This window comes from Bubalus kerabau, chromosome 21, assembly GCF_029407905.1.
Source record: "Bubalus kerabau isolate K-KA32 ecotype Philippines breed swamp buffalo chromosome 21, PCC_UOA_SB_1v2, whole genome shotgun sequence".
Taxonomy (NCBI): domain Eukaryota; kingdom Metazoa; phylum Chordata; class Mammalia; order Artiodactyla; family Bovidae; genus Bubalus; species Bubalus kerabau.
The window spans coordinates 53,018,283-53,036,511 of NC_073644.1; the positions used below are offsets into that span (position 1 = coordinate 53,018,283).

General features: G+C 43.1%; 1 protein-coding gene across 50 annotated transcripts in view; it reads right to left on the bottom strand.

Moving 5' to 3' along the window:
* The window catches only part of MBD1 (methyl-CpG binding domain protein 1), a 62,846-nt gene extending 58,597 nt beyond the window's left edge, over positions 1-4,249 (bottom strand). For 12 of the 50 annotated variants that reach the window (XR_008706801.1, XR_008706800.1, XM_055559548.1 and 9 more), the window contains exons 1-2: positions 3,994-4,246; positions 2,596-2,729 (exon numbers count right to left, since the gene is read on the bottom strand). Coding sequence is in view for 40 of the 50 variants with exons in the window: in XM_055559548.1 (XP_055415523.1) it covers positions 2,596-2,705 (110 nt within the window). In the remaining 10 variants the exon portion in view is untranslated. Of the gene's footprint in view, positions 1-2,595; positions 2,730-3,971 lie in introns of all 50 variants that reach the window. The other 38 variants (XR_008706808.1, XR_008706807.1, XR_008706803.1 and 35 more) reach the window with 8 other exon arrangements.
* Positions 4,250-18,229: the final 13,980 nt, after the last annotated feature.

The window sequence follows — 18,229 nt, forward strand, 5'->3', positions numbered from 1 at the left end:
TACTATGTTTTCATTTTTGATATCTGGTATTAGTAATATGTATAAGATCTACAATGCCTTGTGTCATATAAGATATTAATGTAGGGCCTTGACAGTCAGACAACTTATCCTGTAAACAGATGATGTAAATTTAATGTATTGCTAAATACAGTACAGTGCTATGAATGAACTTTTTCTTCCTTATGATTTTCTCCTTTTTGGGCTGCACCACTCAGTCTATGGGATCTCAGTTCCCCAAACAAGGACTGAACCTGGGCCATGGCAGTGAAAGCCTGGAATCCTAACCACTAGGCAACCAAGGAACTCCCACATGATTTTCTTTAATCTCTTCTCTAGCTTATTTTCCCGTAAGAATACAGTATATAATACATACACCATACAAAGTATGTGTTAGCCAATGATTTGTTATTGATAAGGCTTCCAGTCAACAGTAGGCTATTAGTAGTTAAGCTTTTAAGGAGTCAAAAGTTATATGTGTATTTTTGACTGCACAGGGAATTGGCTTCCCTAATCCCTACATGGTTCAAGGGTCAAGTGTATGTGTACAGACAATATACATACAAATACACGTGTAAACAAATAAATGTAACTACATACAAAACAAAGCATAAGTCACTGATGTTGGAAGACAATACTCCACAGGTCACTCACATTTTTGCATGTCTTACAAGACAGGCACTGACTACCCTTTGCAAGGAGCTATCTTTTCAAGGATGTGTGTACAGCATCAGCCTTGGAAGATAAGATACAGGGTGTTCTTCCAGAGCAAGGAAAGCATCCTTACTGTCCTAACATTATTAAAGATTGGATTCCTTAAGCTCAGAGTTCCTTTCCCACAACAGTGCATGTGCAGATGCTAATTAAGTAGCCCTCTTCACGTCGCCCTGTGGGAATCGGCATTTGGGGAACTGGCACAAGAATGATGACATACAGATACTGCTGATGCGGTGAGTAATAAACTGTCGGTCAGGGAGATAGGGGTCCCTAATCTCCTACTGGTACTCCCAAAACTGAAACACACTCCCTTGTTATCTTGCCCTAATTTGGGTAAAACCTCTGGCCTCTTCTTTTCTCAACCACTGCACTCATTTTGAAAGTTTTATAAAAACTGTAAATACATGAATAAATGTACAATATAGACATAAAAATACTGTTTATTTATAAGCATATAAATAAATGTAATTCTAGTTACAATTTTACTACATTCCTCTAAGAGCAACTTACACACAAAAAAGTTAAGAAAATTTAATAACTACATGACTAACATATTCTAAAAGACCTCAAATCCTTAAACATAATTTTATAAACACATATTTTCATGTATTTATAGTCAATTCTCATTATTCACAGTAATTCTGTTCTATAACGTCACTTTGAACACTGAATTAGTGAGTACAGAATCACTGCTCCTAGGGAAACTACAGGTTAGGTTCCTGTAAGCCTCTGGTCACATTTTTGTCAACCAATCAGTATATTACCTGTTTTATGTGTGTTTCTGTTTAAAGACACCTTGTTTAATATAGTCCTCTTACAAATAATTAACTACATGGTCTTTGAACGATTTAACAATAGCAGTTTTGGAAGCTATCTGTGTTATACAGGTTCCTTTGTCAATGTCCTTGTAAACCAAGCCAGCCTCATCAGCACTGAAAACCTACTCTTCCTCAAAACCCTTTTCCTGTACAGCACCTATCAGGTGTTTTTTAAAATTCTTCCATGGACTCTTTCATCTGCAGAACCTGCCTCACTTGCAAGTTTAACACTTTTCACAAAGTATCACCTTTGGAAACGTGTGAGCTAGCCAGCACCAGCTGAAACAGGCTTACTGTTTCCGTAACCCTAGGAACATGACAGCCGATGTCCTTTGCTTTCGGCTTCACCACACTGTCCACGAAACTCTGGTCACCACCTCATGGATCCACAGATTTAGCCACTTTTCCACCTTTTCCTTAGCTTCATCATGTACTACAGACGTTACTTTAGCACTTCCTGGAGCAGCCTTAAATACTAATTGGCTAATTTCCTTTTTTCTAGATATACTGCCTTTTTGATTCATTAACATTGAACTCACAGTCAACAGCACTGCGACTCATGCCTGAACAAAGCTTATTTAACATGCATTTTCTCCATATGGCACAAAACAGACTTCCTGCATTTAGATCACTGGACAGCACTTCAACACTACACTCGGGGGCAACTCTACAGAGCAAAATCACCATTAAAAAGTGCAAAAAAAAAAAAAAAAAAGAAGTGCAAAAAACAGAACACTAAGTAGTCCTCAATAAGGATACTTGTTTACAGCTTAAGAGCTAATATAAGAAATCTTCATTCAATCTTGGCTGGGAACACACGCATCAGGCGACCTATTTTTTGCCGCTCTGTGCATATCCACAAATGATCATGAAAACACACTGAGTATGACTTCAGGGGTACAAACAACAAATCTTAGTGAGTAACCAAATCTTCAAATATAGAACCTGCAGATAGTAAGGATCAACTGTACATGCATACCCATAAATCTAATCACACACCCCTGATTTCACCCTGCCTAACCAGGTTCAGCCCTAACCCCTTTGTCCACAACCCACCCAGTACCTCTGGTAGTAGGTGTCTGAGCGTCCACAGGTGGCACCTGACTTGCGAAAAACCTCACGGCGCTTCCAGCCAGGGCCCAGGGCTGGGCAGTCCAGCCAGTCCTCAGCCATGGGGACCACGGAAGAAGCAGAGGCCTGCAACACAGAAGGGGCAGTGGGAAAAACTGAGGCTTTAGAAAGGGACATGTTGTGCCCCAGGCCACACAAACCTGTGTTTGTATTCATGCTTGTTTAAGACCTGGGACCTGCCACAAGCAACTGGCCAACATAAGGAAGAGTAAAGCCCCATTCCCACTTCGTTCTTCCCTGTCCTGGGCCCAGGAGCTTGTCATCCCCCCCCGGCTTCTTGATCTGGCAGCCCCATCCTCAACCCAAGGGTCCCCATCCTCAACGCATTCCTCACTCTCACCGTCCTAATCCCCAGTTCCTCCCTAACCTCAGCCAGAGAGACCGCATTCCTCCCATCTCTAGCGCGAGAGGCCCCCATAGGACTTGGCTACCTCAGTACTCTAACCTCCCATTCATTCCCTTCCTTTACCCAAGAGTCACTAATCTCTGTTAGTCTTTTAACCCTCCCATTCCTTTCCTGTCTGCTGTCCTCTTATCCTTCTACCTCAGTATTACTGCCTCCATTCCCCGTGTCCTCTGCCAAAGAACCCCCAGCTCCTCTGCAAGCTTGACCTGAACAGCCCCTCATTCCCTCGGTACCCTACTCCGAACGCCTCCCCATCTCACTTTCGCTCTGTCAGTGTTTTGAGTCCCAACTGCTTCCCGAGTCTCCGAACCCGCCCTATTTCCCTCTTCTGCAGTTAACAAGTTTCCTTTGGAGTCCTCACCCTCCGTTCCTCTCATCAGCTTGAGACACCCTGATTTCTCCCTTCAGCATCTGAACCCCCTACCCCATTCCTCTCCTCTTGGTCCAAGACCAAGCCATCCCTAACTGTTGGCGTTCTGATCCCCTATTTCTCATCGTTCTCCATACGAGACCCCCGTCCCTCCCTTTCAGCATTCCAACTCATTTCTCCCCGTCATCAGCCCGAGGGCCGCTCATTTCTTCCCTTTAGCATCCTGGACCCCTATTTCTCTCTCCTTAACCCGAGAGGCCCCGATATCTCCCCTTAGCGTTCGGATCCTCCCCATGGCTCTCCGTCCTTGTCCAAGAGCCCGACACTTCCACCTGTCAGTCTTCGGAGGCCCCAGTCCTCCCTGTCCTCCGCCTAAATCTTCCCAAGACTCCCTTCAATATTCCGAGGCCGCCATTCCTCCCACTCATCGGCCCGAGGGCCCTTCACTGCTCTCCGTCAGCGTTCTGAGCCTCAACCCTTCCCCATTCTCCGCCTGAGCGGTCTCCATTTCTACCCCCCTGGACCGTCTCACCAGCTCGGCTCACGGCTGGTACCTTCCACCGTTCTAGGTCCGCGGACCCATGGCGAGAATCCCGCCCGTGGCTCCCGCCTCTCCGACTCCTCGCCTTCCTCCTCCGCAGCCGCTTCCTCCGAAGCTGTAGCTGTCGCCGCCGCGGCCGTTCGTTGCTCCAGGAACCGGAAATCCGCTGTCCCTCTCTCGTGTTCCGCCCCCTGGCGGGACGCCTGCGCGCTAATACCCCGGAGCGTGGGTCGTGATGAGTGAAGCTCCACGCCTGCGTGTTGAGTCCGGCGGAGGAGCGCGCCCCTTTAGACGGGGCCTGCTGCGCTTGCGCACTGACGTCCAAAGAGGCTCCCGCCTCTTTAGAAGTCCGCAGGGCTTGCGCACCTCGCATGTGCTCCTCCGCCCAGCTTTTGGTCACGTGTGTTTTCCTATCCCAACCTGAGGGGAGGAGGAGGATTGGGATTGGATTTAGTCTCTTAGTGGCGGTCCCTACAAGAGGTAACTGGGAGGGAGGGGCGGAAAAGTCTGTAAGCCCTCTTCGCCCACTTTGTAACCTTGTTTGCGCATGTGCTCTACCGTTCCTCCTGTCAAGGAAAAATGAATCAGTAGTCGGTCTAAAGGAGAAATAGGAAAATTTATTTGTTCCAACCTGAGGGCTCTAAACCTAAAGACAGTGTTTCGGAAAACTCTACGGATTGTTCCGCTTGTTTTCATTGGAAGACACAATTATATACATTTTTGAATCAAAGGGTATATACATATCACAGTGACGCATATTACATAAAATTCAGAAGAGATACTGTGTAGCTGAACCACGCTGACTCCGTGTTTTTCAGCTCCATCGTAGGACTAAGACCCACAATTCTGCCTCTTCCCTTTTCTGCATGACTGAGCTTTAGCCTACTCAGAAGGAATGCACCCTGCCAGAGAAGCTCAGTATCAACTTTTACCCTTTCCTTTATCTGATAGGAAAATTGGAAGAATGCATTTTGCTGATGCACATGGTTAATGATTTTTGAGGAATAAAAGTCTTGAGAACCCTGGGAGAGGGGAAAAAAAAAAAAATCTGGTTCCCGTTGGCATGGATGTGCTTCTTCGTTAGTATTGAAACCAAGAGCTAACCTATATGACCCGCCAAACCTAACCTGCCATGCTTACTTTCAGTTGCTTGCTTTTAGTTGATTTTAAACTAAACTTCCACTAGCTTCCTTATATGTAATACCTCTGACATTTGGATCACTGTAGTATCAGTTGGTTAAATTGTTTTTCAGTAACATGGAGCCGGTTCTTGGCCAGTTCAGACCACTTGAGACTACCGACTATCCAACTGGGCCTGCATGAGCATCAGATGGATGATGTTTTAATATCACAGGGTGAAAAATTCCACCCTCAGAACATGCTAACACTGCCATCTTATGAACATGTCTCCTATGAAGAGCCATAAAGCTTGACTGCTGCTGCTACTGCTGCTAAGTCGCTTCAGTCATGTCCAACTCTGTGCGACCACATAGACGGCAGCCCACCAGGCTCCCTCGTCCCTGGGATTCTCCAGGCAAGAACACTGGAGTGGGTTGCCATTTCCTTCTCCAATGCATGAAAGTGAAAAGTGAAAGTGAAGTCGCTCAGTCGTGTCCGACTCTTCGCGACCCCATGGACTGCAGCCTACCAGGCTCCTCCACCCATGGGATTTTCCAGGCAAGTGTACTGGAGTGGGGTGCCACACCACTCTAATTACCTCACTTTCTTTACTACCAATCACCTTTGGCCATGATCAGACCTCCCTGCCTGTTGATCTCATAAATGTTCCTAAAACATATCTTCAAAAGAAGACTCTACACCTGGACATCACCAGATGGTCCATACTGAAATCAGATTGAGTGTATTCTTTGCAGCCAAAGATGGAGAAGCTCTATACAGTCAATTAAAAGAAGACGGAGCTGACTGTGGTTCAGATCATGAACTCCCTATTGCAAAATTCAGACATAAATTGAAAAAACTAGGGAAAACCACTATGCCATTCAGGTATGACCTAAATCAAATCACTTATGATTATACACCTGGAATAACAAATAGATTCAAGAGATTTGATCTGATACAGCTCCTGAAGAGCTATGGACAGAGGATTGTAACGTTGTATAGGAGGCTGTGATCAAAACCATCCCCAAAAGAAGAAATGTAAAAAGGCAAAATGGCTGTCTGAGGAGGCCTTACAAATAGCTGAGAAAAGAAGAGAAGCAAAAGACAAAGGAGAAAAGGAAAGATATAGCCATCTGAATACAGAGTTCCAAAGAACAGCACGGAGAGATGAGAAAGACTTTCTAAGTGAACAATGCAAAGAAATAGAAAAAAAAAAAAAAACAATAGAATGGGAAAGACTATAGAGATCGCTTCAAGAAAATTAGAGATCTCTTCAAGAAAATTACCTGCCAGAGGCATTTCAAGGGCTCAAAAAAAACCTTGTGCCACAACAGGAGGCCCCACAGAAACTGAGCCAGACCTGTCTTTGAGTGTTTGAGTGTCTCCTCCGGAGGTACAGGTCAGCAGTAGCCTGCTGCAGGGGTTCTAGGTGCAGCAGACCTGGATATGGCATAAGCCTTATTGGAGGAGGTCGCCATTAACCACACCATAGAGCCACCAAAACGTACATAGGACTGGGGAAACAGACTCTTGGCACAGACAAAAGCTTGTGTGCACCAGGACCCAGGAGAAAGGAGCAGTGACCCCACAAGAGACTGACCCAGACTTGCCCGGGAGTGTCCAGGAGTCTCCAGAGGAGGCGTGGGTGGCCTGCTGCAGAGTCGGGGACACTGAGTGTGGCAGTGTCTGCACTGGACCTTTTGAAGGAGGTCGCCATTATCTTCATGAACTCCACCATAGTTGGGCCTCAGATCAAACAACAGGGAGGGAACACAGCCCCGCCCATCAACAGAAAATTGGATTAAAGATGAGCATGGCCCCACCCATCAGAACAAGACCCAGTTTCCCCCTCACTCAGTCTCTCCCATCAGGAAGCTTCCATAAGCCTCTTATCTTATCCATCAGAGGCCAGATAGAATGGAACCCACAATCACAGAAAACTAATCAAACTGATCACATGGACCACAGCCTTGTCTAACTCAATGAAACTGAGCCATAACATGTAGGGCCACCCATGATGGACAGGTCATGGTGGAGAGGTCTGACAAACTGTGGTCCACTGGAGAAGAGAATAGCAAACCACTTCAGCATTCTTGCCTTGAGAACCCCATGAACAGTATGAAAAGGCAAAACATAAGACACTGAACTATGAACTCCCCAGGTTGGCAGGGGCCCACTATGCTACTAGAGATCAGTGGAGAAATAACTCCGGAAAGAATGAAGAGATGGAGGCAAAGCAAAACAACACACAGTTGTGGATGTGACTGGCAATGGAAGTAAAATCTGATGCTGTAAAGAACAATATTGCATAGGAACCTGGAATGTTAGACCCATGAAAAAGTAAATTGGAAGTGGTCAAACAGGAGATGGCAAGAATGAACATTGACATTTTAGGAATCAATGAACTAAAATGGATTGGAAGGGTGAATTTAACTCAGATCATTATATCTTCTACTGTGGGCAAGAAACCCTTAGAAGAAATGGAGTAGCTCTCATAGTCAACAAAAGAGTCTGAAATGCAGTACTTGGGTGCAATCTCAAAATGACAGAATGATTTCTGTTCATTTTCTAGGCAAACCATTCAATATCACACTAATCCAAGTCTATGCCCCGACCAATAATGCTTAAGAAGCTGAAGTTGAAGGGTTCTATGAAGACTGACAAGACCTTCTAGAAGTAAATCCAAAAAACAGATGCCTTTTTCATCAGAGGGGACTGGAATGCAAAAGTAGGAAATCAAGAGATACCTGGAGTAACGGGCAAGTTTGGCCTTAGAGTACAGAATGAAGCAGGGGAAATGCTCACAATTTTGCCAAGAGAACGCACTGGTCATAGCAAACGCCCTCTTCCAACAACACAAGAGCAGACTCTACACGGACATCACCAGATGGTCAACACCAAAATCAGATTGATTATATTCTTTGCAGCCAAAGATGGAGAAGCTCTATACAGTCAGCAAAAACAAGACTGGGAGCTGACTGTGACTCAGCTCATGAACTCCTTATTGCCAAATTCAGACTTAAAGTGAAGAAAGTAGGGAAAACCACTAGACCATTCAGGCATGACCTAAATCAAACCCCTTATGATTATACAGTGGAAGTGACAAACAGATTCAAGGGATTAGATCTGACAGACAGAGTGCCTGAAGAACTATGGATGGAGGTTCTTAGCATTGTACAGGAGTCAGGGATCAAGACCATCCCCAAGAAAAAGAAATGCAAAAAGTTAAAATGGTTTTCTGAGGAGGCCTTACAAATAGCTGAGAAAAGAAGAGAAGTGAAAGGCAAAGAGAAAAGGAAAGATATACCCATCTGAATACAGGCTTCCAAAGAATAGCAAGGAGAGATAAGAAAGCTTTCTTAAGTGAATAATGCAAAGAAATAGAGGAAAACAACAGAATGGGAAAGACTAGAGATCTCCTCAAGAAAATTAGAGATACCAAGGGAACATTTCATGAAAAGATGGGCACAATAAAGGACAGAAATGGTATGGACCTAACAGAAGCAGAAGATATTAAGAAGAGGTGGCAAGCATACACAGAGTAAGTAAGTAAATGTTAGTCACTCAGTCGTGCCTGACTCTTTGCAACCCCATGGACTGCAGCCCACCAGGCTCCTCTGTCCATGAGATTTCCCAGGCAAAGATACTGGAGTGGGTTGCTATTTCCTTCTCCAGGGGATCTTCCCAACCCAGGAATCAAACCCAGGTCTCCTGCATTGAAGGCAGATTCTTTACTGAGTGAGCTACAAGAGAAGCCCATATACACAGAAGAACTATACAAAAAAGATCTTCACAACCCAGATAATCACGATGGTGTGATCACTCACCTAGAGCCAGACATCCTGGAATGTGAAGTCAAGTGGGCCTTAGGAAGCATCACTATGAACAAAGTTAGTGGAGGTAATGGAATTCCAGCTGAGCTATTTAAAATCCTAAAAGATCATGTTGTGAAAGTGCTGCACTCAATATACTAGACAATTTGGAAAACTGCAATGGCCACAGGACTGGAAAAGGTCAGTTTTCATTCCAATCCCAAAGAAAGGTGATGCCAAAGAATGCTCAAACTACCACACAATTGCACTCATCTCACACGCTAGTAAATTAACGCTCAAAATTCTCCAAGCCAGGCTTCAATAGTATGTGAACTGTGAACTTCAGATGTTCAAGCTGGATTTAGAAAAGGCAGAGGAACCAGAGATCAAATTGCCAACATTAGTTGGATCATCGAAAAAGCGAGTGAGTTCCAGAAAAACGTCTACTTCTGCTTCATTGACTATGCCAAAGCCTTTGCCTGGGTGGATCAAAACAAACTGAAAAATGTTTAAAGAGATGGAAATACCAGACCACCTGACCTGCTCCTGAGAAATCTGTGTGCAGTCAGAAAGCAACAGTTAGAACCATACTTGAAACAACAGACTAGTTCCAAATCGGAAAAGGGGTATGTCAAGGCTGTATATTGTCACCCTGCTCATTTAGCTTATATGCAGAGTAAATCCTGAGAAATGCTGAGCTGGATGAAGCACAAGCTGGAATCAAGATTGTTGGGAGAAATATCAATAACCTCAGGTATGCAGATGACACCACCCTTATGGCAGAAAGTGAAGAGGAACTAAAGAGCCTCTTGATGAAAGTGAAAGAGTTGGCTTAAAACTCAACATTCAGAAAACTAAGATCATGGCATCTGGTCCCATAACTTCATGGCAAATAGATGGGGAAACAATGGAAACAGTGACACACTTTATTTGGGGAGGCTCCAAAATCACTGCAGATGGTGACTGCAGCTGTGAAATAAAAAGATGCTTACTCCTTGGAAGAAAAGTTATGACCAACCTAGACAGCATATTGAAAAGCAGAGACTACTTTGCCAACAAAGGTCCATCTAGTCAAGGCTATGGTTTTTCCAGTAGTCATGTATGGATGGATGTGAGAGTTGGACTATAAAGAAAGCTGAGTGCCAAAGAATTGATGCTTTTGAACTATGGTGTTGGAGAAGACTCTTGAGAGTCCATTGGACTGCAAGGAAATCCAACCAGTCCATGCTAAAGAAAATCAGTCCTGAATGTTCATTGAAAGGACAGATGTTGAAAATGAAACTCCAATACTTTGGCCACCTTATGGGAAGAACTGACTCATTGAAAAGACCCTGATTCTGGGAAAGATTGAAGGCAGGAAGAGAAGGGGACAACAGAGGGTGAGATGGTTGGATGGCATCACCATGAGTCTCATGGACATGAGTCTGAGCAAACTCCAGGAGTTGGTGATGGACAGGGAGGCCTGGCGTGCTGCAGTCCATGGGGTCACAAAGAGTCAGACAAAACTGAGGGACTGAACTGAAAGCCTTTGAATGTGTGGATTAAAACAAACTGTGGACAATTCCTAAAGAGATGGGAATACCAGACCACCTTACCTGCCTCCTGTGAAACCTATATGCAGGTCAAGAAGCAACAGTTAGAACTGTACATGGAACAATGGACTGGGAAATTCCAAATTGGGAGATTGGAATCCCAAATTGGGAAGGAAGTTCCAAACTGGGAAAGGAGTACGTCAAGGCTGTATATTGTCACCCTGCTAATTTAACTTATATGCAGAGTACATCATGCAAAATGCCAGGCTGGATGAAGCACAAGCTGGACTCAAGATTGCCAGGGGAAATATCAATAACTTCAGATATGCAGATGACACCACCCTTATGGCAGAAAGCAAAGAGGAACTAAAGAGCCTTTTGACAAAGGTGAAAGAGGAGCATGGAAAAGCTGGCTTAAAACTCAACAGTCAGAAAACTAAGCTCATGGCATCCACTTCAATCACTTCATGGCAAATAGAAGGGGAAAAGGTAGAAACAGTGACAGATTTTATTTTCTTGGGCTCCAAAATCACTGTATATGGTGACTGAACCATGAAAGTAAAAGAGGCTTGTTCCTTGGAAGAAATATTATGACAGACCTAGACAGCATAATATACATATATATATATAATATACATATATTATAGGGGACTGGAATGGCAAAGTAGTAAGTCAAGAAACACCTGGAGTAACAGGCAAGTTTGGCCTTGGAGTACAGAACGAAGCAGGGCAAAGGCTAACAGAGTTCTGCCAAGAGAATGCACTGGTCATAGCAAACACCCTCTTCCAACAACACAAGAGAAGACTCTACACATGGACATCACCAGATGGTCAACACCAAAATCAGATTAATTATATTCTTTGCAGCCAAAGATGGAGAAGCTCTATACAGTCAGCAAAAAACAAGACCGGGAGCTGACTGTGTCTTAGCTCATGAACTCCTTATTGCCAAATTCAGACTTAAAGTGAAGAAAGTAGGGAAAACCACTAGACCATTCAGGTATGACCTAAATAAAATCCCTAACGATTATACAGTGGAAGTGAGAAATAGATTTAAGGAACTAGATCTGATAGAGTGCCTGATGAACAATGAATGGAGGTTCATGACATTGTACAGGAGGCAGGGATCAAGACCATCCCCATGGAAAAGAAATGCAAAAAAGCAAAATGGCTGTCTGAGGAGGCCTTACAAATAGCTGTGAAAAGAAGAGAATCAAAAAGCAAAGGAGAAAAGGAAAGATATACCCATTTGAATGCAGAGTTCCAAAGAATAGCAAGGAGAGGTAAGAAAGCCTTCCTCAGTGATCAGTGCAAAGAAATAGAGGAAAACAATAGAATGGGAAAGACTAGAGCTCTCTTCAAGAAAATTAGAGATATTAAGGGAACATTTCATGCAAAGATGGGCTCAATAAAGGACAGAAATGGTATGGACCTAACAGAAGCAGAAGATATTAAGAAAAGATGGCAAAAATACACAGAAAAACAGTACAAAAAAGATCTTCACAACCCACATAATCACGATGGTGTGATCACTCACCTAGAGCCAGACATCCTGGAATGTGAAGTCAAGTGGGCCTTAGGAAGCATCACTATGAACAAAGATAGTGGAGGTGATGTAATTCCAGCTGAGCTATTTCAAATCCTAAAAGATGATGCTGAGAAAGTGCTGCACTCAATATACCAGACAATTTGAAAAACTCAGCAGTGGCCACAGGACTGGAAAAGGTCAGTTTTCATTTCAATCCCAAAGAAAGGCAATGCCAAAGAATGCTCAAACTACTGCATAATTGCACTCATCTCACAAGCTAGCAAAGTAATGCTCAAAATTCTCCAAGCCAGGCTTCAGCAACATGTGAACCGTGAACTTCCAGATGTTCAAACTGCATTTAAAAAAGGCAGAGGAACCAGAGATCAAATTGCCAACATCTGCTGGATCATGGAGAAAGCAAGAGAGTTCCAGAAAAACATCTATTTCTGCTTTATTGACTATGCCAAAGCCTTTGACTGTGTGGATCGCAATAAACTGTGGAAAATTCTGAAAGAGATGGGAATACCAGACCACCTGACCTGCTTCTTGAGAAATCTGTATGCAGGTCAGGAAGCAACAGTTAGAACTGGACATGGAACAACAGACTGGTTCCAAATAGGAAAAGGAGTACATCAAGACTGTATATTGTCACCCTGTTTATTTAACTTATATGCAGAGTACATCATGAGAAATGCTGGGCTGGAAGAAGCACAAGCTGGAATCAAGATTGTTGGGAGAAATATCAATAACCTCAGGTATGCAGATGACACCACCCTTATGGCAGAAATTGAAGAGGAACTAAAGAGCCTCTTGATGAAAGTGAAAGAGAAGAGTGAAAAAGCTGGCTTAAAGCTCAACATTCAGAAAACTAAGATCATGGCATCTGGTCTCATCACTTCATGGGAAATAGATGGGGAAACAGTGGAAACAGTGACAGACTTTATTTTGGGGGGGCTCCAAAATCACTGCAGATGGTGACTGCAGCTGTGAAATAAAAAGATGCTTACTCCTTGGAAGAAAAGTTATGACCAACCTAGACAGCATATTGAAAAGCAGAGACTACTTTGCCAACAAAGGTCCATCTAGTCAAGGCTATGGTTTTTCCAGTAGTCATGTATGGATGGATGTGAGAGTTGGACTATAAAGAAAGCTGAGTGCCAAAGAATTGATGCTTTTGAACTATGGTGTTGGAGAAGACTCTTGAGAGTCCATTGGACTGCAAGGAAATCCAACCAGTCCATGCTAAAGAAAATCAGTCCTGAATGTTCATTGAAAGGACAGATGTTGAAAATGAAACTCCAATACTTTGGCCACCTTATGGGAAGAACTGACTCATTGAAAAGACCCTGATTCTGGGAAAGATTGAAGGCAGGAAGAGAAGGGGACAACAGAGGGTGAGATGGTTGGATGGCATCACCATGAGTCTCATGGACATGAGTCTGAGCAAACTCCAGGAGTTGGTGATGGACAGGGAGGCCTGGCGTGCTGCAGTCCATGGGGTCACAAAGAGTCAGACAAAACTGAGGGACTGAACTGAAAGCCTTTGAATGTGTGGATTAAAACAAACTGTGGACAATTCCTAAAGAGATGGGAATACCAGACCACCTTACCTGCCTCCTGTGAAACCTATATGCAGGTCAAGAAGCAACAGTTAGAACTGTACATGGAACAATGGACTGGGAAATTCCAAATTGGGAGATTGGAATCCCAAATTGGGAAGGAAGTTCCAAACTGGGAAAGGAGTACGTCAAGGCTGTATATTGTCACCCTGCTAATTTAACTTATATGCAGAGTACATCATGCAAAATGCCAGGCTGGATGAAGCACAAGCTGGACTCAAGATTGCCAGGGGAAATATCAATAACTTCAGATATGCAGATGACACCACCCTTATGGCAGAAAGCAAAGAGGAACTAAAGAGCCTTTTGACAAAGGTGAAAGAGGAGCATGGAAAAGCTGGCTTAAAACTCAACAGTCAGAAAACTAAGCTCATGGCATCCACTTCAATCACTTCATGGCAAATAGAAGGGGAAAAGGTAGAAACAGTGACAGATTTTATTTTCTTGGGCTCCAAAATCACTGTATATGGTGACTGAACCATGAAAGTAAAAGAGGCTTGTTCCTTGGAAGAAATATTATGACAGACCTAGACAGCATAATATACATATATATATATAATATACATATATTATAGGGGACTGGAATGGCAAAGTAGTAAGTCAAGAAACACCTGGAGTAACAGGCAAGTTTGGCCTTGGAGTACAGAACGAAGCAGGGCAAAGGCTAACAGAGTTCTGCCAAGAGAATGCACTGGTCATAGCAAACACCCTCTTCCAACAACACAAGAGAAGACTCTACACATGGACATCACCAGATGGTCAACACCAAAATCAGATTAATTATATTCTTTGCAGCCAAAGATGGAGAAGCTCTATACAGTCAGCAAAAAACAAGACCGGGAGCTGACTGTGTCTTAGCTCATGAACTCCTTATTGCCAAATTCAGACTTAAAGTGAAGAAAGTAGGGAAAACCACTAGACCATTCAGGTATGACCTAAATAAAATCCCTAACGATTATACAGTGGAAGTGAGAAATAGATTTAAGGAACTAGATCTGATAGAGTGCCTGATGAACAATGAATGGAGGTTCATGACATTGTACAGGAGGCAGGGATCAAGACCATCCCCATGGAAAAGAAATGCAAAAAAGCAAAATGGCTGTCTGAGGAGGCCTTACAAATAGCTGTGAAAAGAAGAGAATCAAAAAGCAAAGGAGAAAAGGAAAGATATACCCATTTGAATGCAGAGTTCCAAAGAATAGCAAGGAGAGGTAAGAAAGCCTTCCTCAGTGATCAGTGCAAAGAAATAGAGGAAAACAATAGAATGGGAAAGACTAGAGCTCTCTTCAAGAAAATTAGAGATATTAAGGGAACATTTCATGCAAAGATGGGCTCAATAAAGGACAGAAATGGTATGGACCTAACAGAAGCAGAAGATATTAAGAAAAGATGGCAAAAATACACAGAAAAACAGTACAAAAAAGATCTTCACAACCCACATAATCACGATGGTGTGATCACTCACCTAGAGCCAGACATCCTGGAATGTGAAGTCAAGTGGGCCTTAGGAAGCATCACTATGAACAAAGATAGTGGAGGTGATGTAATTCCAGCTGAGCTATTTCAAATCCTAAAAGATGATGCTGAGAAAGTGCTGCACTCAATATACCAGACAATTTGAAAAACTCAGCAGTGGCCACAGGACTGGAAAAGGTCAGTTTTCATTTCAATCCCAAAGAAAGGCAATGCCAAAGAATGCTCAAACTACTGCATAATTGCACTCATCTCACAAGCTAGCAAAGTAATGCTCAAAATTCTCCAAGCCAGGCTTCAGCAACATGTGAACCGTGAACTTCCAGATGTTCAAACTGCATTTAAAAAAGGCAGAGGAACCAGAGATCAAATTGCCAACATCTGCTGGATCATGGAGAAAGCAAGAGAGTTCCAGAAAAACATCTATTTCTGCTTTATTGACTATGCCAAAGCCTTTGACTGTGTGGATCGCAATAAACTGTGGAAAATTCTGAAAGAGATGGGAATACCAGACCACCTGACCTGCTTCTTGAGAAATCTGTATGCAGGTCAGGAAGCAACAGTTAGAACTGGACATGGAACAACAGACTGGTTCCAAATAGGAAAAGGAGTACATCAAGACTGTATATTGTCACCCTGTTTATTTAACTTATATGCAGAGTACATCATGAGAAATGCTGGGCTGGAAGAAGCACAAGCTGGAATCAAGATTGTTGGGAGAAATATCAATAACCTCAGGTATGCAGATGACACCACCCTTATGGCAGAAATTGAAGAGGAACTAAAGAGCCTCTTGATGAAAGTGAAAGAGAAGAGTGAAAAAGCTGGCTTAAAGCTCAACATTCAGAAAACTAAGATCATGGCATCTGGTCTCATCACTTCATGGGAAATAGATGGGGAAACAGTGGAAACAGTGACAGACTTTATTTTGGGGGGGCTCCAAAATCACTGCAGATGGTGACTGCAGCTGTGAAATAAAAAGATGCTTACTCCTTGGAAGAAAAGTTATGACCAACCTAGACAGCATATTGAAAAGCAGAGACTACTTTGCCAACAAAGGTCCATCTAGTCAAGGCTATGGTTTTTCCAGTAGTCATGTATGGATGGATGTGAGAGTTGGACTATAAAGAAAGCTGAGTGCCAAAGAATTGATGCTTTTGAACTATGGTGTTGGAGAAGACTCTTGAGAGTCCATTGGACTGCAAGGAAATCCAACCAGTCCATGCTAAAGAAAATCAGTCCTGAATGTTCATTGAAAGGACAGATGTTGAAAATGAAACTCCAATACTTTGGCCACCTTATGGGAAGAACTGACTCATTGAAAAGACCCTGATTCTGGGAAAGATTGAAGGCAGGAAGAGAAGGGGACAACAGAGGGTGAGATGGTTGGATGGCATCACCATGAGTCTCATGGACATGAGTCTGAGCAAACTCCAGGAGTTGGTGATGGACAGGGAGGCCTGGCGTGCTGCAGTCCATGGGGTCACAAAGAGTCAGACAAAACTGAGGGACTGAACTGAAAGCCTTTGAATGTGTGGATTAAAACAAACTGTGGACAATTCCTAAAGAGATGGGAATACCAGACCACCTTACCTGCCTCCTGTGAAACCTATATGCAGGTCAAGAAGCAACAGTTAGAACTGTACATGGAACAATGGACTGGGAAATTCCAAATTGGGAGATTGGAATCCCAAATTGGGAAGGAAGTTCCAAACTGGGAAAGGAGTACGTCAAGGCTGTATATTGTCACCCTGCTAATTTAACTTATATGCAGAGTACATCATGCAAAATGCCAGGCTGGATGAAGCACAAGCTGGACTCAAGATTGCCAGGGGAAATATCAATAACTTCAGATATGCAGATGACACCACCCTTATGGCAGAAAGCAAAGAGGAACTAAAGAGCCTTTTGACAAAGGTGAAAGAGGAGCATGGAAAAGCTGGCTTAAAACTCAACAGTCAGAAAACTAAGCTCATGGCATCCACTTCAATCACTTCATGGCAAATAGAAGGGGAAAAGGTAGAAACAGTGACAGATTTTATTTTCTTGGGCTCCAAAATCACTGTATATGGTGACTGAACCATGAAAGTAAAAGAGGCTTGTTCCTTGGAAGAAATATTATGACAGACCTAGACAGCATAATATACATATATATATATAATATACATATATTATAGGGGACTGGAATGGCAAAGTAGTAAGTCAAGAAACACCTGGAGTAACAGGCAAGTTTGGCCTTGGAGTACAGAACGAAGCAGGGCAAAGGCTAACAGAGTTCTGCCAAGAGAATGCACTGGTCATAGCAAACACCCTCTTCCAACAACACAAGAGAAGACTCTACACATGGACATCACCAGATGGTCAACACCAAAATCAGATTAATTATATTCTTTGCAGCCAAAGATGGAGAAGCTCTATACAGTCAGCAAAAAACAAGACCGGGAGCTGACTGTGTCTCAGCTCATGAACTCCTTATTGCCAAATTCAGACTTAAAGTGAAGAAAGTAGGGAAAACCACTAGACCATTCAGGTATGACCTAAATAAAATCCCTAACGATTATACAGTGGAAGTGAGAAATAGATTTAAGGAACTAGATCTGATAGAGTGCCTGATGAACAATGAATGGAGGTTCATGACATTGTACAGGAGGCAGGGATCAAGACCATCCCCATGGAAAAGAAATGCAAAAAAGCAAAATGGCTGTCTGAGGAGGCCTTACAAATAGCTGTGAAAAGAAGAGAATCAAAAAGCAAAGGAGAAAAGGAAAGATATACCCATTTGAATGCAGAGTTCCAAAGAATAGCAAGGAGAGGTAAGAAAGCCTTCCTCAGTGATCAGTGCAAAGAAATAGAGGAAAACAATAGAATGGGAAAGACTAGAGCTCTCTTCAAGAAAATTAGAGATATTAAGGGAACATTTCATGCAAAGATGGGCTCAATAAAGGACAGAAATGGTATGGACCTAACAGAAGCAGAAGATATTAAGAAAAGATGGCAAAAATACACAGAAAAACAGTACAAAAAAGATCTTCACAACCCACATAATCACGATGGTGTGATCACTCACCTAGAGCCAGACATCCTGGAATGTGAAGTCAAGTGGGCCTTAGGAAGCATCACTATGAACAAAGATAGTGGAGGTGATGTAATTCCAGCTGAGCTATTT